The sequence below is a fragment of the Nomascus leucogenys genome, chromosome 10 (assembly GCF_006542625.1).
Source record: "Nomascus leucogenys isolate Asia chromosome 10, Asia_NLE_v1, whole genome shotgun sequence".
NCBI classification, from domain to species: domain Eukaryota; kingdom Metazoa; phylum Chordata; class Mammalia; order Primates; family Hylobatidae; genus Nomascus; species Nomascus leucogenys.
Window position 1 is genome coordinate 85,145,112 of NC_044390.1, and position 26,260 is coordinate 85,171,371.

General features: G+C 45.9%; 1 protein-coding gene across 3 annotated transcripts in view; it reads right to left on the bottom strand.

Moving 5' to 3' along the window:
- KSR2 (kinase suppressor of ras 2) overlaps positions 1–6,578 on the bottom strand; it is a 505,691-nt gene extending 499,113 nt beyond the window's left edge. For 2 of the 3 annotated variants that reach the window (XM_030821473.1, XM_030821475.1), the window contains exon 1: positions 5,890–6,373. In XM_030821473.1, the coding sequence (XP_030677333.1) occupies positions 5,890–6,069 (180 nt within the window). In that variant the 5' untranslated portion in view covers positions 6,070–6,373. Of the gene's footprint in view, positions 1–5,889; positions 6,374–6,486 lie in introns of those variants that run through there. The other variant, XM_030821474.1, reaches the window with a different exon arrangement.
- Between the last annotated feature and the right edge of the window lie 19,682 nt (positions 6,579–26,260).

Below are 26,260 nucleotides of genomic sequence, written 5' to 3' on the forward strand. Positions count from 1 at the left end.
GCTATACAAGGAGATTCCATACTTGTTCAACCCCAACTCCTAATATTTTTTTCCCCTTGCAATTTAACTAAAACAGAATCCAGCTCAAAACTACCTCTACTTGGCTAGTACTCTCCCATTCTAGTGTCACTTGCTCACCTTAGGATGGTCTCTGTCTTTCAGAGTTTTTCCCCTCTCATCTATCCTAGAGCCTAGGGATTAGCAAGCTACAGCCCATGGACCCAATATGACCCATCACCTGGGTTTTGTTTTGCTTTCTTTTGTTTTTTGGTGTTTTTTTTTTTTTCTTTTTTGAGATGGAGTCTCCCTCTGTCACCCAGGCTGGAATGCAATGGCGCCATCTTGGTTCACTGCAACCTCCACCTCCCGGGTTCAAGTGATTCTCCTGCCTCAGCCTCCCAAGTAGTTGGGATTACAGGTACCCGCTGCCATGCCCCACTAATTTTTGTATTTTTAATAGAGACGGGGTTTTGCCATGTTGGCCAGGCTGGTCTCGAACTCCTGACCTCAAGTGATCCACTCACTTCAGCCTCCCAAAGTGCTGGGATTACAGGCGTGAGCCACTGTGCCTGGCCACCATCACCTGTTTTTGTAAGGCCCAGAAACTACAGTTTGTACGACTATAAACATCAAAAAAAAAAATCAAAAGAAAAATATTCATGACATGCAAAAAGTATATCAATTTCAAGTTTCAGGGTCCATAAAGTTTTATTAGAAAACTGCCCCACCAGGCCCGGCTTGATGGCTCACGCCTATAATCCCAGCACTTTGGGGGGCTAAAGTGGGCGGATCACTGGAGGTCGGGAGTTTGAGACCAGCCTGGCCAATAGGCTGGTCTGAAACCCTGTCTCTACTAAAAATACAAAAATTAGCCAGGCGTGATGGCGCAGGCCTGTATTCCCAGCTACTCAGGAGGCCGAGACAGGAAAATCACTTGAACCTGGGAAGCGGAGGTTGCAATGAGCCGAGATCACGCCACTGCACTCCAGCCTGAGCAACAGAGCGAGACCCTGTCTCAAAATAAAAAGAAAACTGCCCCACTCATTCATGTATATACTGCCCATGGCTGCTGTATGCTACAGCAAAGAGTCAAGTAGCTTTGATGAAAATTGCAGGGTCCACAAAGCCTAAACTCTTCACTATCTGTCCCTTTCCAGAAAAAGTTTGCCAGCCTCTGCCGTAGGCTGCCATCGAAGGCAGGTGAATCGCTTGAGCCCAGGAGTTCAAGATCAGCTGGGGCAACATAGCAATACCTTGTCTCTATTTTAAAAATACAAAAAATTAGCCAAGCGTGGTGGCGCATACCTGTAGTCCCAGCTACTCAAGAGGCTGAGGCAGGAGGATCTCTTGAGCCCTGGAGGTCAAGGCTGCAGTAAGCCATGATTGTGCCACTGCACTCCAGCCTGAGTTACAGAGTGGACCCTGCCTCAAAAAAACAAAACAAAAAAGCTTATACTTTTCTATTGTATTCATTCCAAAACCTTTGAAGACTTCTATCTCCTTCCGCAAAGGGATGAAACGTTGTTGGTCTGACTCTCTAATCTTTAGCTGGATCCCAGAAGTTAGTGGCCTAAATTCATTTCCTATGACAGGCTACCAAGTACCCTCCATTCTGGGCAAAATGGTCTCTAGGCTGCCCCATGAAGGCATTCAAATACCTTCAGCTGGTTTGTTGTTCTTGTCCGGCATGCTCTCCCCTTTTGCTGCAATCTAAACCCTCCTCATCCTTCACTCCAAATCCCCATCTCCCCAACCAAGAAGGTCTCCCTGCTTTGCCAGATGTTTTCCCAGGTGTATTCTATGGAACAAAAATCCCAAGAGAAATCCTTGGGCCGGGTGCAGTGGCTCACGCCTCACTTTGGGAGGCCGAGGCGGGCAGATCACCTGAGGTCAGGAGTTCGAGACCAGACTGGGCAACATGGCAAAAGCCCGTCTCTACGAAAAATACAAAAATTACCCGGGCGTGGTGGCGGGCATCTATAATCCCAGCTATTTGGGAGGCTGAGGCAGGAGAATCACTGGAACCCAGGAGGCAGAGGCTGTAGTGAGCCGAGATTGCGCCACTTCACTCCAGCCTGGGTGACAGAGCGAGACTCCGTTCTATCCTCTCTTGGAGGCCTAATACACATAGGTAGCATATTAAAGGCTCTGAGAAGTCCTGCAGTAAAGATGCCTGTTTCCCTTTGCTCAACTCAACCCTTCCCAAACTTATTAACCATAGAATTTGTTTTGTCCACAGAACACTTATTGACTACCAGCATTAAGTACAGTGCCTGGATGTCAGCATTTGTTGAAAGAATGAAAAACGCTAAGATCCCATAGATTTAGAGTTCTACAGAACATACTTTGGAAATGCTACTCAAGCTCTTCCTTCTCTCTGTCCGATCTGAACTGCTCCCTTCCATGCCATCTAGTCAACACCATGTAATGCCAATCATTATCATCATCACAGCTGTCATTCATTTAGCACCTGCAGCCACTCTGTTCCAGATAGTGCTAGACCCTTGAAAACGTTATCTCTTTCAATCCTTATAACCATCCTCTGAAGTAGGGAATATTATTTAATTATTGCTGTTTTGCCAAAAACTTAAAACTATAAATCAGAAAACTTAAATCACTAGCCCAAGATAAAGTAAAAAGAAAAGCTAGGATTTACAACTATATCAGTCTGACTCAAAGTTCATGAACTTTCTTTTCCACCAAAATATCTTCTGATATTGTGCCATGGCTGCCATCGCTGGCTGTCCACTTACTTAATATCTACCTGTGCCTCCTTCCACACTAGCAGAGCCCTGATTTTGCATGGAGTGGCAGCATGTCATTTCAGGCAATGGATGATGATCCATCTAAGCTGATCCTGGTAGTGTTCCCACTTCCCCACTTCCCAGGCTCCCTTGCAGCTAGGACTTAGTTCTGGCCAAGAAGATATAATCAAATCATCTGCAAGGTGAGGAGGAAGAGATGTCCTGTGGAACCCTTTATTCCTTCACACTCACCAGGTCCTCCTCTTTCCTACCTTGAACTCAGATGTAATCGCTGAAGCTGCAGGAACCATCTTGCAACCACAAGAGAAAAGCCATGAGAATTCCCAAAGACATCAGTCCTGGTATTACTGACCCACTGAGCCAACTGAAGCAGCTATATGTCTCCAGAATTCTTGGTACATGAAGAGAAACCATTATTTGCCTTACTGCTATGATTGGGTTTTCCATTTCATGCAGCTGAACACATGCCTAATGGGCTCACACATTGTCCCCCATATTATTTACCACTTAGACTTTATCATTATTTCACATACACATTATTATATCCTGAAGTATGCTTCCTGAAGGCCAAGTCCACCTTGCGTATGTTTGTTTCTACAGAAGTGTACACATGCTATTAAGTGCTGTTCATTATCACCATTTTCAGGGATCATCTATTCAACTTACTAGTTGCATTAGTGTTAGCAAGCAGTGAGTTTTCACCATTAAATAGCTGAACTATCACATCTTTCTCCTAATGGATTAGCATCTCAAAGTGTCCATTTGAAAACATGTATCAGAAATACCTGGACTGTTTATTAAACGCAGATTCCTTGGCCCTCTTGCTAATCCCAGCTAAATTAGAATCTCTAGGGTCAGAGGCTAAGAATCTGCATTTTAACAAGCACCCTCATATGGTTTTGATATACAAAATTAGAAAATTCCGTGGACCCAGATGTTAGGGTTGGCTGGACTTGGCTGGACCCTAAGCTACCAGCCCCTTGGCAGGGGCCCTCCCCAACCCTACAAATCTGGGAAATAGAAATTGGAATAATTGCTCAAGACCATTCCCTGGGCAAGATGGATGAAAGTGGTTGGCATGCTCTGTAGCATACTGGGACGAGAGAACTGAAAACAGATGCATTTCCTACAACTGCAACTCCCCCATAGCCATCCTACCAGTGCCTCCATCCCCCCAGTTTAAAAGGAAAACCACTAGGCAGAAAGAAGGCAATGCCCACTGCGGCACATCCCCATCCAGGAAGCTATCAGAGGATGGAGCATGTTTGAAACAAAAAAAAAAAGAAAACTTCAAAGAAACTTACACAGGAATACACAAACTAGAATTTGGGATTCCTGACTCAGAGGAACAGAAGAGAGCTCAGGTGGCTTTTTTGGGGTTATTTATTGACTGCATGCAGGTCTGAAGAGTCTGCTCTTGGGCACTGTTCAGGCAGAGACAGAAGGCTGGATCAGAACATCCCACACTTTTTCTTCCAGCAGCAGAGCTCCAGCCTCACCTGCTCTCCCAAGCTCCAGGAAAGGCAATACCTGTGCCTCCCAACACAATTCCCACTCTCCCGATACACCTTGACATTGATCTTATTTCGTCTCTGAGGATCACATTTCCAGATGACAGGTGCACACAGACATGCATCCTAGGGTAGCAAACAGCACGTTCTCTCTCTCTTTCTCTCTCTCTCTCTCTCTCACACACACACACACACACACACATGCTCTCTCTCTCTTTCTCTCTCTCCCTCCCTCTCTCTCTCCTGCCCTGTCTCTCTCTCTTCTTTCAAAAGGATGACCTCCTGCATGTTGACATCCAGCCAAATTTAAAATCACAGAAGAAAAAGAAAGACCCAAAGCGAATCCGAGAAAAGCACCCGACCAGGCTACAACAGGGGCAGGAGGGCTACAAGATTCACTAGGGACTGACGAGTTCAGGCCTTGGGAACTCATATGCCAGGACCAAGATGAACGTCTCAGTACTGCTCATGCCCACTAGACCACAGAGGGATCCCCTTTTCTCCCAGCCCCACTGCCCCCACCCTCGGCAGATGCCAGCTAATGGAAGTTCCCAAATTTAATCAACCCATGTGTATAGCTGGGTTGGTTTGAGAGAAGGAAGTGAGTTGAACCCTTCAAACATGTTGAACAATGCAGATGTCCAGTGATCTCGTGGACACCAGGCATTTGGAATTTCCTAAGGCTCTTTAAACCTTCCTCCTTTGACCAAATGGCCTTCAGAAAAAAATAATTTCTGCCATCTTCTTTCTGAGTAACTTTGCATCCATCCCTCATCCCATCCCACTCCCCCAAAAAACTGTTTCAAACTCCCCCTCAAGTTCTGCCGGAGAGAATGTTACAAGAAGCCAAAGATAACTCCTCCTCCCCGACCCCTTTCCTCTTTCCTCACAGTCCCACTGAGATTCAGGAGTATTCTCCCACACCACCTATGTGTGCTGATTGAGGCATATTTTTTTTTCCTTTTATACGTTTTAGGCCTGCAACAGCTCACTGCATCAAAACGATTGGATTGGAAATGGGTAGTTCCATAGGGATTTTTTTTTTATGCATCTTGCCTCCTGACATGTATATCACTGATTAAAAAAAAAATCTAAGGAGCAAAAGGAGGGCGGGCAAGAAGGCCAAGAGAAGAACAGGTCTACACTGACAGGCGGCCCCATTCTGCGAGCAAAAACCACCTTTTGACCACCTGCAGAATGCGCAAGGTCACGTGGGTTCTCTGCAGCTCCTTCATGTATTACCCGGCACACAAGCCCCCGTGGCATATAAACAAATCCACAAGCGGAAAAAAGAGAGAACTCCCTCCTCAGCGAGGAAGCGAATGATAACGGTAACAGCCGCAACAATAATAATAAATAAAGAATAACAATTACTACTACTACTACCACCACCCAGCCAAGCGCAGAGGACAGCAGCACAGTAAAAGGATATCCAATGCAGGCTTTGCAAGGAGAGAAATCACAGAAAAGCAAAATGTGCCCACCTTGCTTGCCCACACCACCACCCCCAGCCCCCAATAAACAGAATCAGAGGGAAAGGGGACCGTGGGGAGAAAGGAGGAGGAAAGAAGGATTGCTTTTTTTTTTTTTTTTTCTCCGTAGGCAACACCTACCTCCAGGGTCCGGATTTCTTTTTGTGTGAGGTCGTTGGAGGTAGCACATTTGGTCCTAAGCCCTTCCAGGTTGGAGATGCTCAAGTCTATCATGTTTTGGACCAGTTCGCACTGCTGTAAGGCTTTTTGCAAACTCAGAGGCTGCTGCTCCTCGCTTTTCGTCATGTTTTCCTCATCCATCGCTTGCTCTGCAACCCCCTTCCCCTCCTCCTCCTCCCAGAGAGAAAAAAGGGGGGGGGAGTAGAGGTAGTCTACCCTCCGCCTCTCCAACCACTGCGACTTCTCAACAATGTCTCATGAAGAAGAAATCCAACATCTCACACAGGGTTGAGGGGGTGGGAGTGGGAGGAGGGGACAAGAGCCAAAATTTATTATTTTATTTCGGGGTATCAAGCGGACTCCATTAGAAGAATGTCTCCTCTCTCTCTGAGTCTCTGGTCCCTGAAAAGGAGAGATGCTGTTTCTCAGAAGCAAACCAGGTGATGTGATGCTGTCTGTACACTTAGGGAGGAGGAGGAGGAGGAAAAAGAAGAGGAGAAGGAGGAGGGAGAGGAGGAGGAGGGAGAGGAGGAGGAGGAGAAGGAAAATAGCGCTCACTCTTTACACACCGGCTCCTTGAAGGACAAAATTATATATTTTTGGCTGGCTTGCTTTTATGTCAAAAAAAATCTGGTTTGCCCCCCTCCCAGTTGCAGGGACACGGCATGGTCCACGGTTTGGAGTGCTTTAGCGTGTTCTCAAGGTGCTGTCTGCATTGCTCCCGCGGCTGCGGCGGCTACTGCGGCTGGCTGCTGTCTCCTCCCCGCGCTGCTGCTGCTGCTGCTGCTGCTGCCGCCGCCGGGCTCCGGGGGTGACGGTTGCTGCAATCGCTCCTGCCTCGCTCCACACCGACATCTTGCCTGTCAATCAAAGGGCGGGAGGGAGCGAGGGAGCGCCGGAGAGGGATGGAGACCAAGCGAGGGACCTGCAGGGGAGCGGGTTGGTGGAGAGGCGCCGTGCGCGCAGCCGCCCCAGCCGGGCCCCGGCCCCGGCGCGCCAGGGACCCTCCGGAGGAGACGGAGGAGGAGCGCGCAGGCTCGCGCACCTGGCCGGGGGGCGGGATTTCTAGGGGCTGCGGAGCTCGCGTGGCAAAGTGAAATTACTACCGGGAGTGCGTGCGAGCGAGCTAGCAAGCGATCGGCGGGCGGGGGCGCGGAGACAGCGCGCGCATCGGGCCCAGCCTGCTCCCGGGGGCGGCAGAAGAGGCCGGCAGTGTGCCCGAGCCTGGAGGCTGGGCGAGGGGGCGGGGAGAAGGATTTGCTGGCGGGGAGGGGGTGGGGGCCACTACTCCTGCACCGCTCTCGCGAGACCGGGCCGGAGTGCTGCTCAGCAGGTGCGCTCCGGCTGGGAGCAGGTGTGCGCCCAACTTTAAAACCCTCGGTGCGCGCCGGAGAGGCGTCGGCGTGAACCTGGGCACGTCCTGTCTGTCTTTGGCTCGGTGTGTGTGTGTGTGTGTGCGCGCGCGCGCGCGTGGGTGCCTTTTTTGTTCGTTTGTCCTTTCTTGTTACTGGGGAAAAAATAAAGCGAACCTGATGATCTTCCGTGAATTTCAGGAAGCTGCCTCCTAGACTTGGTACCCGGTCCCGCCCTGATGGCTTTCCATTTGGCGGGGGAAAGGGCCTTTGCCTTATTCTGAGTATTCCCATGTCCTACAAGGGTCTGTGTGGCCTGACCCCAGCATACCTAACTGACGTTATATCAGCAAACGATGGCTCCACAGTTAAGATGGTTTTTTACCTTTTGAAATGTTTGGAAGCCTGGCGAGGTGGCTCATGCCTGTAATCCGCAGGACTTTGGGAGGCAGAGTCAGGAGGATCACTTGAGGCCAGGAGTTTGGGACCAACCTGGGCAACAACATAGCAAGACCCTGTCGCTACTAAAACTTAAAAAATTAAAAATGTAAATAAAATGGTTGGAGAAAAAAGAAAATATTTTGTGACACGTGAAAATTATGTGAAATTCACATCTCAGTGTCCACAAGTAAAGTTTTATTGGAGTACCACCACCCATCTGTTTATTGTCTGTGGTTACTCCTCCTTGTAAAGCAGAGTTGAGTAGCTGCAGCTGAGACCGGTGGTTCACAACACCTGAAAGATTTACTGTCTGGCACTTTACAGAAAAGTTTGCTGACTCTTGATTAAATCTTTGTACTCTATGTCCACCGTGCTCAGAACATGCTTCACCCTAATCCTCTCCTGGTGGGTTTCTTCTTGTCACTGTTAACTCAAATATCATCTTAACTCAAATATCATCTCAGAGAGGCCTCATCTCCCTAACCACCTTATCTAATAGTATTCCCAACACACATTGCCCAACAGATGTAATTAGAATAATTAGCAAAAAGCACCTCTTTCTCCAGGTGAACAGAGCCCTGTGCTGAGGACTGAGTAAGGCGTGATACTCAGAACACATGGTATAATATGTCACTCTTAAATGAAGCCACTTGAAAAGCAGAGAGAACAGGAGCCAGTGGTGGCCACACTGAATGACAAACTTTAAGTTCTGGGGTAAATGTGCAGGATATGCAGGTTTGTTACATACGTAAATGTGTGCCATGGTGGTTTTCTGCACCTGTCAACCCATCACCTAGGTATTAAGCCCAGCATGCATTAACTATTTTTCCTGATGCTCTCCCTCGACACACTTTTTTTTTTTTTAAGACTGCAAGCTGACCCGGGGTGGTGGCTCCCACCTGTAATCCCAACACTTTGGGAGGCTGAAGCGGGTGAATAGCCTGAGCTCAGGAGTTTGAGACTGCCTGGCCAACATGGTGAAACCCTGTCTCTACTAAAAATACAAACAATTAGCCAGGTGTGGTGGCAGGCGCCTGTAATCCCAGCTACTCCCAGGCAGGAAAATTGCTTGAAACCGGGAGGTGGAGGTTGCAGTGAGCTGAGATTGTGCCATTGCACTCCAGCCTAAGCAACAAGAGCAAAACTCTGTCTCAAAAAAAAAAAAAAAAAAAAAAGAAGAAGAAGAAAAAAAGTACTGTAAGCCATGGGATTTTATAGCTATACAGAACTGAGTCAGTATTTTCAACATCTGTTAGTGAGCAGGTGAAGTAAGTTCTCTATGTTCTCAATCTTTTGGACCATGAAGTTTATGAATTCCGATTCTCTGGTAAAATTATCTCTTTTCATCTATTTTCTCCATCTTTTTGTTTTTCTTAAACATGTTAATTATGGTTATTTTAAAGCATTTGTCTAACTCCAAAAACTTGATCACCTGTGGGTCTCTTTCTATTGACTATTTTTCCCTTTATTTTCAGTGATATGGTCCTGTCTCTTGGCAGGCCTTGTAATTTTTATTGAATGTCAGACACTGAAAAAATGTACAGTCTCCAGGTGATAATATCTAACTCTGGAGAGGACACACTGTTTCTCTGCAAGACAAATGGCATACAGATCAATTATCTTAATCCAAACGGGCTGAGCTGGGTGGAGACTGGGTTATAGTTTTGATAAGACACTACTTCACTCTGTCCCCTACCTCTAATGCTTTGCCTTTCCAGGGTTCCAACTGGGAAACTTGGGTGTTCACTAAGGCCCCTCTCTCTGGTCCTGAGCTCTAACCCTTATCTTCACAGCATGGCGAGACTGTGGGAACGGCTGTGTTTTTCAGGGACCTTCTGCTTGGCTTCTTTGCTTCTTGCCCTGCACTATTTCAAACTTTGCCAAATATCTTGAGAGGAAACCACCATCTATCAGGCTCACTTTTCTGCCCCTCTCTTCTCCCTGGGATAATGGCCTCTTAAGTCTCCAGTTTTGTCTTTCTAGCCCTATGAGGTTGCTAAAAGTTTTGTCAGTTTCTCTGTTCCCCCAAGGGGACTCTTCATGCCTGGGAAGAGTCTAGAACCTTGGCCTCTTTCCCTGTGCCCAAATGTGCAAATATCCCCAGGGAAAAATCGGCTGCAGAATATCAGCTCACCTCACCACGGTGTCCCTGTCTCCAGAATCTTGGCCCCTTTAGTCCTGGTTATTTCAGCAGTTCTCTGAATGTCTTTTAACAGATGGTGATGATAATGATGATTTAATCTTGCTTTTCTAGTTGTTCTCAGAAGAAGTGGAAGTTTAAACAATGAAAGTAGCCCATGGGTCAGATGTCATCAATGGGCAGGGCTGTAAGCAGCACACAAATGCATACTCTTTCTATGTTTGGAAAATGCCTCACATTATGAGTTCCACCTTTCCCTCAGAGAAGCCAAAGCACTTTTCCAGAACCTTCCTTGCAGACAGGTCACATGTGATCTAGGCTGTGCCATTAGAAGATCACATGAGATTTCTGCCAGGAAGTAAGCAACAAAAGGGAGGAATCTATCTGATAGTGAGCCTGGCAGCCAAGCCATCTGCTTCCAGGTGCTCCACCCCTGTGTAAGCTTGGTGTCCATGGTGAAAGGCATGTCATGTGTTCACAGGGCCAGCCCCACAGCTGGTTTGGGAGTCATTTCTGGCTGCACAGACAGAACCTGGCTCTCTCGTCCTCCTGGAGATTCTACAGAGTTTTCAACCACCTGTCTTAGTGGCTGCCATAACAAAATACTGGGTGGCTTAAACAACAGAAATTTATTTTCTCACTGGGCACGGTGGCTCATGCCTGTAATCCCTTTGGGAAGCCGAGGTGGGCAGATTACAAGGTCAGGAGTTCAAGACCAGCCTGGCCAACATGGTGAAACCCCATTTCTACTAAAAATACAAAAAAAAAAAAAAATAGCTGGGCATGTGGCAGGCACCCATAATCCCAACTACTCAGGAGGCTAAGGCAGGAGAATCGCTTGAACCCGGGAGGTGAAGGTTGCAGTGAGCCAAGATCACACCACTGCACTCCAGCCCAGGTGACAGTGCGAGACTCCATCTCAAAAAAAAAAAAAAAAAGAAAGAAAGAAATTTATTTTCTCACTATTCTGGAAACTGGAATTCTGAAATTGGGATGCCAGCATGGTCAGGTTCTGGGTTCTGATGAGGGCTCTCTTCCTGGCTTGCAGATGGCCACCTTCTTGTTGTGTCCTCACATGGGAGAGAGAGAGAGAAAGATCTATCACTCTCTCTCTCTCTTCTTCTCTCTCATCCTCTTCTTATAAGGCCGTAGTCCTATTGGATTAGGCCCCCACCCTTAAGACATCATCTAACCTTAATTACCTCCTAAAGATCCTATCTCCAGATACAGTTACATTGAGGGTTAGGGCTTCAACATATGATTTGGTTCAGGGAAGAGGGACCACAATTCACCACCCTATTAAAATACTTCTGCTTAAACTACCTAGCGTGGATTGTGTCATTGGCAACAAAGAACCCTGACTAATGCTCTTGACAGTAGTTCCAAAATTAAGACATGCTACCCCAAAAATGCAGATCTCTGGCCTTTCTGGAAAAATGGGAAGATCCGGCTACATTGGGCAACAATTGGTTGGAAGAGAGATAACTGTCCTTTCAGATGGGGCATAGACTCTCCACTACAGTGCCACCCAGTCCTCTACATTCATTATTTGTATCTCCTCCCTGGCTCCTGTAGGGATTTGAGTTTGATGCCTCTGGTGTAGGGTTTTGCACCTCAGACTAATAAGAATGTCATCAATTTCAAAGAACGGGAGCTGACAGGTGATAATTTTGTTGTTGATGATGATGTTGTTATTGTTGATGTATTTCACTTTAGAAACTGCATCTTAACTCTGAAGGCCACATGTCTCAGAGTGGCTTATTAATAGTGGGAATAAATTATTGTTACTGGGCTACTGAATAAGCTGGATTTGGCAGGAGGAGAGACAGGTGGGAATCAAGAACCAGCTTTCTTTTCCTTCTTCCACTGCTTGTCAACCCTAAGATCCACTGTCAGGGCTCTCTCCTATGCCCTGGGCAATATCTCAGTAAATCTCTTAGCTTTTCAGTTAGTTTCAACTAAGAGTCTCATCAGACATTAGAAGTCCAGTCCAGGCCGTGAACGGTGGCTCACACCTGTAATCTCAGCACTTTGGAAGGCCAATTTGGGTGGATCACCTGAACCTGAGGTCAGGAGTTCGAGACCAGCCTGGTCAACATGGTGAAACCCCATCTCTACTAAAAAAAAAAAAAAAAAAAAAAAAAAAAATTAGCCAGGCGTGGTGGCGGGCACCTGTAGTCCCAGCTACTTGGGAGGCTGGGGCAGGAAAATAGCTTGAACCTGGAGGGTGGAGATTGCAGTGAGCCAAGATTGTGCCACTGCACTCAAGCCTGGGAGACAGAACGAGACTCAGCAAAAAAAAAAAAAAGTCCAGTCCAATCAAAACTTCATTCTCATATCCAGTTTAATACCTTGTTCCCTGCCCCTTCCAGCCTCACCCATGGATGGCTCAGGAATCTGCAGTGGAGACTAGGGTGTGTGTGTCCTTCTCCTCCTGATCTCCATCTCACCTTGCAGGAGAGCAGGAGCTGAGGGCTAAGTGGAAAAAGTACCCTTAACTGAGAGCAGGTGAAGGGAGTCAGATGCCCTACCATGTCCTGCCAGGCACTTGCAGGCTGGCTTTTGAACATGTGGCACACTGGGGGAATCTTTGGAGACCCTCATGGGGACCTTATTGGGACTCAATGCATACACTGGTTGGCCTTTTGCAGACCAGTTTTCGATTCATACTCCAGCAAGTACCCCACATCTTCTTTCTGAGGTCCCTTTGCTAAAAGGATGCTCTCTTGGGTAAGTCTTTTCAGGATGGCTCAAGCCCAAGTGTGCTCAGAGGTAGTCACCTGACTCACAGAAAACAGGACACACCTTTGCCCTGCAGAATGGTAATCGCAGGCTATTCCTCCTGCTGCCCTCTCTCCGCACCCTGGCTATCTTGGGCAGCCCCAGGCAGCCTTCAGCCAGCAATGAGGTGCCAGCATATCCGCTTGGTGCACCCAAGTCTCACAAGTGACCTTTCGTTGAACCCCCTTCTCTTGGCTTGTGGTTGGGAGAGGAAAAGAAAATCTCCTACAAAGACCTGTCAAGGAAACCTCTTCTGGACAAAATCTTGATCTTGTCTTACATAGGCTGGAGGCTGATGGTTATTGATGGTCAAAGGACCAGTCTAGCCACCTCTTAATAGAAGGAGGAAGGGTTGTCACCCACTGCCCTCACCTTTGAAGCTTTAGCTGAAGTTCTGGGTCAACAAGAAAACTCTCATTCCACATCCAGTTATGTTAGCTATGAGCTGGCCCCAGTATTTTCAAAGTTGCATTGTGAGGATGCAAATGGGAAAATGGCAGATTAGGAGGAGAGGGGGCTACCAATGCCCCTGGAACTAAACAAAACTAATATTGACTTGTCCTTGAAGAGTTCACCATATTGCTTTCCCAGGGAATTTTTTTCTTTTTTTTCCATTAATAAATTTTGCAGAGACAGGGTCTTGCCAGTGTTGCCCAGACTGGTCTCAATCTCCTGGACTCAAGTGATCCACCCGCCTTGGCCTCCCAAAATGCTGGGATGACAGGTGTGAGCCACCATGCCCGGCCTCCTTTTGTCTTTTTCTACTGATTTTTGTGGGGAGAAAAAAAAATCTCAGAATGCTATTCCCTAAGAGACAACCAAATCTTCCATAGCTGTTAGAGGATTATTATTGTTTCATTCTAACTCACTGATCCTTGAAACATAAATGATTTCTTAAAAATACCTTCTACATGCTGGCCAAGCGTGGTGGTTTTCGCCTGTAATCCCAGCACTTTGGGAGGCCAAGGTGGGCAGATCACTTGAGACCAGCCTGGCCAACAACTCCATCTCTACTAAAAATACAAAAATTAGCTGGGCATAGTGGCAAGTGCCTGTAATCTCAGCTACTCAGGAGGCTGAGGCAGAAGAATCGCTTGAACCCTGGAGGCAGAGGTTGCAGTGAGCCAATATCATGCCACTGCACTTCAGCCTGGGGGACAGAGGAAGACTCCATCTCAAAAAAAATAAGAAAACAAAAACAAAATCTTTCTACTTGGGAGGCTGAGGTGGGAGGATCACTTGAGCCCCAGGATTCGAGGCTGTAACGTGTTGTAATTGTGCCTACGAATAGCCATTGCACTCCAGCCTGGGCAACACAGTGAAACCCTATATCTAGGAAAAAGAATTACCTTTGATGAGGGCAAGCAGAAAGTTCCTATCTTTAACCTTGTAAGGTTTTTCTAACATCAGAAAACTGATTTTTCACTCCAGCCTGGGCAACATAGTGAGATCTCATCTCCAGAAAAGAAATTACTATTGATGAGGATAGGCAAAATGTTCCTATCTTGAACTTTGTAAGGTTTTTCTTTACAATATCAAAAAACTTACTTTTCTAGAGTTCTTCTTCTTTTGGCTTTTTGCCTCATTGTCTCTTTATTTCCATTGTGAGCAAGGCAACTAGATCACTCTCTTGATGGTGAGATAATTTGAGCTCACAGTAATGGACAATTTAGTCCAGTAATTTATGCTAGCTTTACAAATTAAGCACTCAACGATGCACTGTGAATTTTCAGATATAGCACCCTCAGGAAGGGAGAGGATGTGTACTGTGGTACTCTCCAAGTACTTAAAGATGTACAGCAAAGAAATATCGTTGAAAATTGCAGTAAAGTAATGCCATCAACACAACTCACTCACTTCTTACGCCATCTTGTCTATGAAGTTCAAGATCAGCATTAGCCTGAACGGCGTCTTTGTATGAAGCAGAAAAAGGCATCCACTTTGAAAAAGTACCAGAGGTCTCAACCTAGCGGGCAGAGCACAATCTAGATTTCAGATTTGCACCCCAATCTGGGCACCCTGTGCAGGCACAAGTTGTGTGGCATCCATCCGAGACAGCCCTGATGAAATTCCTGATTATGTTGTTTTTATTGTGGTAAAGCATGTATAAGATAAAGTTTACCACTAGTGACTTTTAGTACATTCGCAATGCTGTGCAACTATTGCACTACCTAGTTCCAGAATGTTTTTATTACCCTGAAAGAAAATCCTGGCCGGGCATGGTGGCTCACGCCTGTAATCCCAGCACTTTGGGAGGCTGAGGCGGGCGGATCACGAGGTCAAGAGTTCAAGACCAGCCTGACCAATATGGTGAAACCCCATCTCTACTAAAAATACAAAAATTAGCTGGGCGTGGTGGCACATGCCTGTAATCCCAGGTACTCGGGAGGCTAGGGCAGGAGAATCACTTGAACCTAGGAGGCGGAGGTTGCAGTGAGCTGAGATCATACCACTGCACTCCAGCCTAGGCAACAGGGTGAGACCCCATCTCAAAAAAAAAAAAAAAAAAAAGAAATGCTATACCCTTAAGCAGTCACACTGCTTATCAGCCTGTAGCAATCACTGATCTGTTTTCTGACTATGCATTTTCTATTCCAGACATTTCATATAAATGGAATCATACAATATTTGTACTTTTGTGGCTGGCTTATTTCACACAGCATATGTTTTCAAGGTTTATCCATGTCATAGCGTGTATCAGGACTTCATTCCTTTTCATGGGAGAATAATATTCTATTTTACGGCTAGACCACATTTTGTTTATCCATTCTTCTTATGATGGGCATTGGGGTTGTTTTCATCTTTTGGCTATTTGAATCATGCTGCTATGAACGTTTGTGCACAAGTTTTTGTTTGAACACTTGTTTTCAATTCTTTTGGCTATATATGCCCAGGAGCAGAATTGAAGGGTCATTTGGTAATTCCATTTAACATTTTGAGGAACAAATGTTTTCCACAGCAGCTGCATTATTTTACATTCCCGCCAGCAATGCATGAGGATGCTATCTTCTCCATATTCCCACTTCCTGACTCTTTATGCACGAACATTATTTCATTACTAAAAAAAAATTAGGCCAGGCGCGGTGGCTCAAGCCTGTAATCCTAGCACTTTGGGAGGCCGAGGTGGGCGGATCACGAGGTCAGGAGTTCGAGACCATCCTGGCCAACATAGTGAAACCCTGTCTCTACTAAAAATACAAAAAAATTAGCAGGGCGTGGTGGCAGGCGCCTGTAGTCCCAGCTACTCGGGAGGCTGAGGCAGGAGAATGGCGTGAACCTGGGAGGCGGAGCTTGCAGTGAGCCGAGATGGTGCCACTGCACTCCAGCCTGGGGGACAGAGCCAGACTCTGTCTCAAAAAAAAAAAAAAAAAAAAAAAAATTAAAAACCATAGCAATGGCATACTTCTTAAAAAGCATGCATGCAGCCGGGCACAGTGGCTCATGCCTGCAATCCCAGCAATTTGGGAGGCCGAGGCAGGAGGAGGTCAGGAGTTTGAGACCAGCCTGGCCAACATGGTGAAACCTCATCTCTACTAAAAATACAAAAATTAGCCAAGCGTGCTGGTGGGCACCTGTAATCCCAGCTACTTAGGAAGCTGAGGCAGGAGAATTGCTTGAACCCAGGAGGCAGAGGCTGCAGTGAGCTGAGGCTGTGCCACTGCACTCTGGCCTGGGCAACAGAGCAAGAATCTGTCTCAAAAAAAAAAAAAAAAGCATGCATGCATTGACTTATACATTTCCTGAGTGGCTACAATGTGCCAGATATGATGCAGTACGTGTGAGATTAAAATATTAATAACGAGTATGCATTAGTATTCTTTTAGTTGCAAGTAACAAAACCCCAACACACCAGTTTAGGCAAAAGAAAGTAACTCACATAATCAAGAAGTTTAAAGATGACTCTTACTCTGGACAGGCACATTTCTTTTCTGTCTGCATCTCTCAGCACTATTTTGTTGTTGGCATCATTTTTAGGTGGCTTTTTCCTAGATGTAACAAGGATGACCACAGAATGCTGAGCAACCCTATCAGGGATACAGTCTCTCTCCCATTAGTTCTAGCATAAATTGCATGACTAACTTGCACTGACCTGGTTCAGGACACATATATACTCCTGAGCCAGTCACATTGACCAAGGGGATGGAATGTGTGTGTGGATGGGCCTGGCCTGGGTTGTAGGGCCACCCTGGAACCTAGGAAGTGGCACTGATGCTACCCAAACCATGTGGTATGAGATCAGGAGAGGGCTGATCTTTCCCTCCAAAAAGGCGGAGATGCTGATATCAGAAGGAGCATGGATGCCTGGTCGCGGTGGCTCGTGCATGTAATCCTAGTACTTTGGGAGGACGAGGCAGGCAGATTGAGCTCAGGAGTTCAAGACCAGCCTGGCCAACATGGCGAAACCCTGTCTCTACTATAAATACAAAAAATTAGCTGGGTGTAGTGGTGCACACCTGTAATCCCAGCTACTCAGGAGGCTGAGGCAGGAGAATTGCTTGAACCCAGGAGGCAGAGGTTGCAGTGAACTGAGATCACACCACTGCACTTGAGCCTGGGTGACAGAGACTCTGTCTCAAAAAAAAAAAAAAAGAAGCATGGATGGATGTCGGAAAGACTAAAACATCAGCAATATTCCACCATCCTTGGGGAAGTCATAGTCTAGTTGGGGGACCCGTGTAAACAGAGCCTGTAATTATAACAAATTCTGAGAATAAAGGAGAGGAGTCCTTTAACCCCGGAAGGAAAAGGGGAAAGATTCTGAGAAGGCTCTGGCGAGATGATCCAGAAGCTAAGATTTAAAAAGGAATGGGAATCGTTCAGGTACACATAGAGGACCTGGCTTGTGAGTTCAGAAATTGTTGGTGATCACAATCACAAGAAACATACACTTATCACTTTTTTTTTTTTCTTAGATGGAGTTTTGCTCTGTCACCAGGCTAGAGTGCAGTGGCATGATCTCGGCTCACTGCAACCTCCACTTCCCGGGTTCAAGCAATTCTCCTGCCTCAGCCTCCCGAGAAGCTGGGATTACAGGCGTGTCCCTCATGCCTGGCTAATTTTTTGTATTTTTAGTAGAGACAGAGTTTCTGGTTGCCATGTTGGCCAGGCTGGTCTCAAACTTGAACTCTGACCTCAAGTGATCCACCCTCCTCGGGCCTCCCAAAGTGCTGAAATTACAGGCGTGAGCCACTGCGCCCAGCCTTGTCACAATTATTTTTAAAGTTGCAACTGAAATACTAATCTATCAGGTTCTATCTTAAGAAGGATTATGTTGGTGCATCACATGTGGCAGTCTCATACCTTGACTCTGAACTGGGATATTTCGCTGATTAGCTTAAGCTATATTGGTCACTACAGGGTGACCAGTCATCCTGGTTTACCTGGGACTAAGGGGGTTTCTAAGATGTGGGACCTCCAATGCTAAAGCTGGGACAGATGAAGGCAAACTGGGACAACTTCTCCATCCTAGAATTAAGTCCCCAGTTCACGAGCACCTAGAGTGTGCATGGAGTTGGGATCAGTGCTACCAGAGCACACACCGTTATGTATGAATGATCCCAGCATGCAAACAAAACTCGTACATGAATGTTCATGACAGTACTATTCACAATAGCCAAAAGGTGGAAACAATCCAAATGTCCACTGATGGGCCAGGCACAGTGGCTCATACCCGTAATCCCAGCACTTTAGGAGGCCGAGACTGGCGGATCACCTGAGGTCAGCAATTTCAGACCAGCCTGGCCAACATGGTGAAACCCATCTCTACTAAAAGTACAAAAATTAGCTGGGTGTGGTGGTGCGCACCTGTAATCCCAGCTACTCTGGAGGCTGAGGCAGGAGAATCTCCTAAATCCGGGAGGCAGAGGTTGCAGTCAGCCAAGATCATGCCACTGCACTCCAGCCTGGGCGACAGAGCAAGACTGTCTCAAATTAAAAAAAAAAAAAAAGAAGAAGAAGAAGAAAAAAGAAAAAGAAATGTCCATTGATGAATGAAGAAAAAATGGCCTATATATACAAGGGAATATTATTCAGCCATCAAAAGGAAGTTCTGATACCTGCTACCATATGGATGAACCCTGAAAACACTATGCTAAGTGAAAGAAGTCAGTCACAGAAGACCTGACTGTATAGTTCTTTATATGAAATATTCAGAATAGGCAAATCCATCCAGACGGAAAGCAGATTAGTGGTTGCCAGGGGGCAGGGGAAGGAGGGTGGGGAGTGACTGCTAAAGGGGTATTGGGTAATGAAAAACTTCTGGAACTATATAGTGGTGATGATTGCACAATATAAATGTGCTTAATGCCACGGATTGTATACTTCAGTTAAATGATACATTTCGTAAGTGTATTTTACCACAATAAAAATGTAAGAATAATTTTTAAAAGAGTGAACCCTGCCTCTCAAAGGGTTTATTAACTAGATACACTAACAGGCAGCCCTCAGGGTCAAATTTAGCCTACATATGAGTTTCATTTGGCTACACAGAGTTTTAAAAGAGTCTGAGTTTGCTGCTAACATTTAGGAAATGGGATATTTCACCTAAAAATTCTGACCACCAGTTTATTTTGAAAAAATCCCAAAACCTGGCCCCACTTGAGCTGCATTTCCCGCTAGCAACATCAGGATGCGGGTGGAGTGGCTTCTCCCTTTGGGGACAGATGCTTTCCAGTTGTTTTAATCCCCTTCCCCCAACCCTCACTTTGGCTCCCTCCCACCTCTGCTGTTACTGCCTGGTCCCCATAGGCACTGAAGTGTAGAATTTCCAGTACTTGCACAAAACAATTAGAAGACAGATAGATAATCAAGTATAGAAATGAAACAAAACGCATGGTGACTTCCATTTTTATTCCTTTCTAAATGAGATGTCAGTGGGTTACCATTTCACCTGAAATGCTATATGACTGTTGAAGTCCTTACCCTGTAAGGGGTAAGAAAATTTCCCCCTTAAAGCAGCAGCTCATCACTTTAGCTGCACTCTGGAATCACCTGGGAAACTTGATTTTTATTTTTTATTTTTATTTTTTTGAGACAGGCTCTTGCTCTGTCACCCAGGCTGAAGTGCAGTGGCATGATCACAGCTCACTGCAACCTCGACCTCCTGGGCTCAAGTGATCTTCCCACTTCAGCCTCCCAAGTAACTGGGAATACAGGTGTGTGGCACCATGCCTAGCTATTTATTTATTCATTTTATTTATTATTTTATTTTTTGTAGAACCAGGGTCTCCCCTGTGTTGCTCAGAGTGATCTCCAATTCCAAGGCTCAAAGCAGCCGTCCGTCTTGGCCTTCCAAAGTGCTGGGATTACAGGTGTGAGCCACCATGCCCAGCCAAGGAAACGTTAAAAACTATCAATGCCTAGATCCTACCCGCTAAAGAGTCTGATTTATTTGGTCTGGGGTACAACCCAGGCATCAAAATTTTTCAAAACTCCCCGGTGATTCTAATGTGCAGCCAAACTTGAAAATGACCACTTTACAGCTTCCATTTATTTATTTATTTGAGACAAATTCTTGCTCTGTCACCCAGGCTGGAGTGCAGTGGCGCCATCTCTGCTCACGGCAACCTTCGTCTCCCAGATTCAAGCGATTCTCCTGCCTCAGCCTCCCGAGTAGCTGGGATTACAGGCATCCGCCACCACGCCCAGCTAATTTTTGTATTTATAGTAGAGACGGGGTTTCTCCATGTTAGCCAGCAGTGGTGCTCAGCCAACTTCCTTTTATTTATTTACTTACTTACTTACTTACAGAGTCTCGCTTTGTCCCCCAGGCTGGAGTGCAGTGGTGTGATCTCGGCTCACTGCAACCTCTGCCTCCGGGTTCAAGCAATTCTCCTGCCTCAGCCTCCTGAGCAGCTGGGATTACAGGCGCCCGCAACCACACCCGGCTAATTTTTTGTATTTTTAGTAGAGACAGGGTTTCACCATGTTCGCCAGGCTAGTCTTGAACTCCTGACCTCCAGTGATCCACCCGCCTCGGCCTCCCAAAGTGCTGGGATTATAGGTATGATCCACGCACCTGGCTCCAACTTCCGTTTAAAAAATTGTCTTCTGTTGGCCTCAGATGACAAGGACCCAACTACACACAAGAATCTTTGTAGTTTCGCTGGCATGGTGGCTCACACCTGTAATCTCAGCACTTTGGGAGGCCGAGGCGGGGTGGAGAATTGCTTGAACCCAGGAGGCGAAGGTTGCAGTGAGCTGAGATTGCGCCATTGCACTCCAGCCTGGGCAACAAGAGCAAAACTGTCTCAAAAAAAAAAAAAAAAAAAAAAACTTTCTAGTTTCAACTCAAGTGTGTTTTGTTGTTCTTGGTATATACCTTTACAGATACATTCTATCTTCAGCTGCCCACCAGGCATCTTGGCAGATACAAGAAACATATGAATAATCTATTTTCAGATTTTTTTTTTGGAGGAGAATCTGTTGATTCATTATCACATACAGCATTTGGCTGTGGCTCATGCCTGTAATCCCAATGCTTTGTGAGGCTGAGGCAGGAGGATCACTTGAGCTCCAGAGTTTGAGACCAGACTGAGCAACATAGTGAGACCTCCCCACCCCTGTCTCTACAAAAATTTTAAAAATTAAAAATTAGCCAGGTATGGTGGTGCATATCTGTAATCCCAGCTACTCAGGAGGCTGAGACAGGAGTATTGCTTGAGCCCAGGATTTTGAGGCTAGAATAAGCTATGATCACACCACCATAACTCCAGCCTGACTGAAAGAGCAAGACCCAGTCTCTAAAAAATACATAGTGTTTATTTATTCAATTATTTAAGAAAAACAGCATCTAAAGCATCTCATAAAATCTGAAAGTTACCCCACGCTTGTTTAACTGGTATGAACAACTCTAGTCCACAGTGTGCTATATTCTTTTTTTTTTTTTTTTTTTTTTTTGAGACAATCTCACTCTGACACCCAGGCTGGAAGTGCAGTGGCACGATCTTGGCTCACTGCAGCCTTCACCTCCCAGGTTCAAGCGATTCTCCTGCCAAAGCCTCTCAAGGAGCTGGTATTAATTTTTGTATTTTTAGTAGAGACAGGGTTTCACCATGTTGGCCAGGCTGGTCTCAAACTCCTGACCTCAAATGATCCACCCCCCTCAGCCTCCCAAAGTGCTGGGATTACAGGCATGAGCCATGTAATTTACATGGTTTGTCACGTAAATACACGTGCGCTCTTCCAAGTGGTCACCCCTTCTTAAAGTGCAACCGTGACACAATGGCTGATACCCTGGACATGCATCTTCCACGTGCTCCTGCCTGTGAGCTCTCTCCCAGCCCACCGGAGCTCTTCCATGGTACATGATAGCAACTGCTGGAAGAAAAAGCAAAACCTGTGCCATAGTCTGGACATATTCAAGGTATGCTTTCTACTGTAATGCAGACCTTTCCTGCAGCCAGCTGTGCCCTGGTCAGAGAGGAAGCCTGCATCTGCCCTGCAGCTCCCATGTGTGTTGTCTGCCTGGTCGGTGAAAGCAGAAAGTGCCTCCTCTTTGCACCCCATCACAGCTGTCTGCATCTCGCCTTGTGGCACAGTGTTGACTCGGCTTCCAGCACCCATCTGTGACTTGGCAAAAAGAAAAAGAAAAAAGAAATGCATATAGTGTGAGGACAAAAGAGCCCATAGAGTCCTGGATGAGCTCAAATCATCCCAAATTTGACTGCCTTCTGTACGGTACAGACCCAGGGTTTATTAAGAACTCTCCTGGTACTCCAGTCTGACAAACTGAACTGAAGGTCCTTTACAAGGATCTTCTGCAAGTTTTCAATTTTCCTTTTCTTTGGGAAAAAAAATGGGGGGAGGAACTGAGAAATGCTGAGCTGAGCAGGTCACAGATTTTCCTGTTTTGTGCTTTTCTGCACAGAATCAGAAATCAGTTACCAGGTCAGTTTTCTTGGTAAATGGAGAACACTTTTTATTTTCATCATAGGAAATACACATGTTGGCTTTTCTTTTTTCAAGACAGACCTAGTCCATGATTTCCATTGTGGAAGTAGGTGTGGCGATTCCTCAGGGATCTAGAACTAGAAATACCATTTGACCCAGCCATCCCATTACTGGGTATATACCCAAAGGATTATAAATCATGCTGCTATAAAGACACATGCACACGTATGTTTATTGAGGCACTATTCACAATAGCAAAGACTTGGAACCAACCCAAATGTCCAACAGTGATAGACTAGATTAAGAAAATATGGCACATATACACCATGGAATACTATGCAGCCATAAAAAATGATGAGTTTGGCCGGGCACGGTGGCTCACACCTGTAATCCCAGCACTTCGGGAGGCCGAGGCAGGCAGATCACGAGGTCAGGAGATCGAGACCATCCTAGCTAACACGGTGAAACCCCATCTCTACTAGAAATAGAAAAAATTAGCCGAGCGTGGTGGTGGGCACCTGTAGTCCCAGCTACTCGGGAGGCTGAGGCAGGAGAACGGCGTGAACCCGGGAGGCAGAGCTTGCAGTGAGCCGAGATCGTGCCACTGCACTCCAGCCTGGGCAACAGAGCAAGACTCCATCTCAAAAAAAAAAAAAAAAAATGATGAGTTCATGTCCTTTGTAGAGACATGGATGAAGCTGGAAACCATCATTCTCAGCAAACTATCGCAAGGACAAAAAACCAAACACCGCATGTTCTCACTCATAGGTGGGAATTGAATAATGAGAACACATGGACACAGGAAGGGAAACATCACACACCGGGGACGGTTGTGGTGTGGGGGGAGGGAGGAGGGATAGCATTAGGAGATATACCTAATGCTAAAAGACGAGTTAATGGGTGCAGCAAATCAACATGGCACATGTATACATATGTAACAAACCTGCACGTTGTGCACATGTACCCTAAAACCTAAAGTATAATAATAATAATAATAATAAAAAGAAAGTTTATAGTCCTCAATCCTGGGATGTCCCTGATTCATTAATTCATCCAATTCAAATATTGCTAAATTTCTGATTGCAAATAGTCTGATTATCAATGATAGGATTGAAGTCAGACTGACAGGCTAGAATGACAAGAGGTTGTAGAATTGGAGGGGGTGATGAACCTTCATCATCACAAATAGAGGTGGTGATCCAGGAGAGGAAGTTGAGCATTGCAGGGAGGAATATTGGCCCTAAGCCAGAGGGCTTGAGTTCAAATCCCAGCTCTGCCACTTCCTGACTTTGTGACCTCAGGCTAGTGGTCTCATCTCCTGCATCTGAGTCTCCTCACCTGTTAAATGAGGGTAATAATAGAACTTGCTTCAAAGGGTTGTACCGAGGATTAAACATGTGTAAACTGCTTAGAATACTGCCTGAAAATTACATGTAACTGCTGCCGCCTGGCAACAAAACCCACTATAGAGGCAGAAGCATATCTGTGGCATGACAGATTTATATCCAGCTAGCATTCTTGCCAATCTATTAAAAAATTTGGCCAGGTGCTGTGGCTCATACCTGTAATCCCAGCATTTTGGAAGGCCAAGGCAGGCAGATTGCCTAAACCCAGGAGTTCAAGACCAGCCTGGGGAACATGGTGAAAGCTCATCTCTACAAAAAACATAAAAATTAGCTGGAGTGGTAGTGCACCTTTGTGGTCCCAGCTACTCCAGGGACTGAGGTGGGTGGATTGCTTGAGTCTTGGGAGATGGAGGTTGCAGTGAGTTGAGATCGTGCCACTGCACTCTAGCCTGGGTGACAGAGCAAGACCTTGTCTCAAAAAAGAAAAAAAAAATCTAAATTGAGTTAAAATGGGAAAGTCTTGTTCAGAATTTCTCTTTTTTTTTAAATTGAGACAGTTTCACTCTCGTTGCCCACGCTGGAGTACAATGGCACAATCTCAGCTCACTACAACCTCCGCCTCCCAGGTTCAAGCTATTCTCCTGCCTCAGCCTCAGGAGTAGCTGGGATTACAGGTGCCCACCACCACGCCTGGCTAATTTTTTATGTTTTTAGTAGAGACAAGGTTCACCACATTGCCCAGGCCAGTCTGAAACTCCTGACCTCAGGTGATCCACCCGCCTCAGCCTCCCAAAGTGCTGGGATTACAGGTGTGAGCCACCACACCTGGCCTCAGAATTTCTTAAAATGTCATACCAGTTGTACTAGAAGCACCTGGATTGCATATGAGAATTGCAGGTGACACACTTCAGACCTACTGAATCCAGCAGCTATGGTCCGAATGTTTATGTTCCCACAAAATTCATATATTAAAATCCTAACCCCCCTAGGTGATGGTATATTAGAGGGGGGGATTTTGGGAGGTGTTAGGTCATGAGGGTGGAGCTTGGAGACTGGTGCCCTTATAAAAGAGGCCCCAGAGAGATCCCTTGCCCCTTCCACCATGTGAGGGTACAGTGAGAAGATGGCCAGCCGGGCATGGGTGACTCACACCTGTAATCCCAGCACTTTGGGAGGCTGAGGTGGGCGGATCACTTGAGGCCAGGAGTTTGAGACCAGCCTGGCCGACATGACTAAACCCTGTCTCTACTAAAAATACAAAAATTAGCCAGGCATGATGATGCATGCCTGTAATCCCAGCTACCCGAGAGGCTGAGGCATGAGAATCACTTGAACCTGGAGGCAGAGGTTGCAGTGAGCCAGGATCGCGCCACTGCACTCCAGCCTGGGTGACCAAGTAAGACTCCATCTCAAAAAAAAAAACAAAAAAAGAAAAAGAAAAGGAAATTCAGCAAGGGCTAGAGAGGTATTACAGGCTCACTAACACCACATGGAGACTTTCTCCTTGATGAAATGATTGCAAGGGAATTAAAAGGGGAATCACCTCCCCCTTGGGTGATTCAATGTCATTTAGTGTTGGGTCTAAGCACCACCTAAAATCATTTCCTAGTGAGTCACAGCTTACGCTTTGTGGAGAACTTCAATAAAGTCTTTGAAAGTTTACTGACTCTGCATTTGCAAAAAAAGAAAGAAAAAGAAAAAAAAAAAAAAAAAAACAAGAACAAAACTAAAAATGACCCCAGGATTGGAGACACCACTGGTAGTCATGGTTCCTGTAGTCCATAATTCTGTTGCCACGAAAATTTAGAACTTCTCTCAGATGTCATTCTCAAAGGGTGAGAGCGTCAAAAGGATTTGGGTTAGGATCTGACCACCCACTTACTCACTGTGAACTTAAGCAAGTCTCCAGAAACCTTAGTTTTTTCACAGCTACAAAAAAAGCTGATGCTTGTTCAAGCCAAGATGAAATAAAATGATGTATGAAAAGCCCTACCACAGCGGAGGACACATAGTTAATGTTCAACAAATGGCAGCTTTTAAAAATTACCAAGGCTTTATATTTTTAACCACTTTTACTAGTACTCTTTGTAAAGCACTGTTCTACTTCCTAAATGCAGTGTAACTACTGGATGACTCACAGTTATCATTTCTGAATGCTTCCATAGTCACTTTCTTGTCATTTGGATATATTTCAAACAACTTCCCATATTCGCCCTCCTTCTTGGCCATCTTGAATAAGCAGTGGGCTGAGAACCAAGCTAAGTGCCCACCAATAGAGAACGGATTAAGTCAAGCATGGCAACATTACATAGGTAACAAATAAAAATGCAAAATATACTTCACTAGTCATCAGAAAAATATTAATTAAAGCAACAAGATAT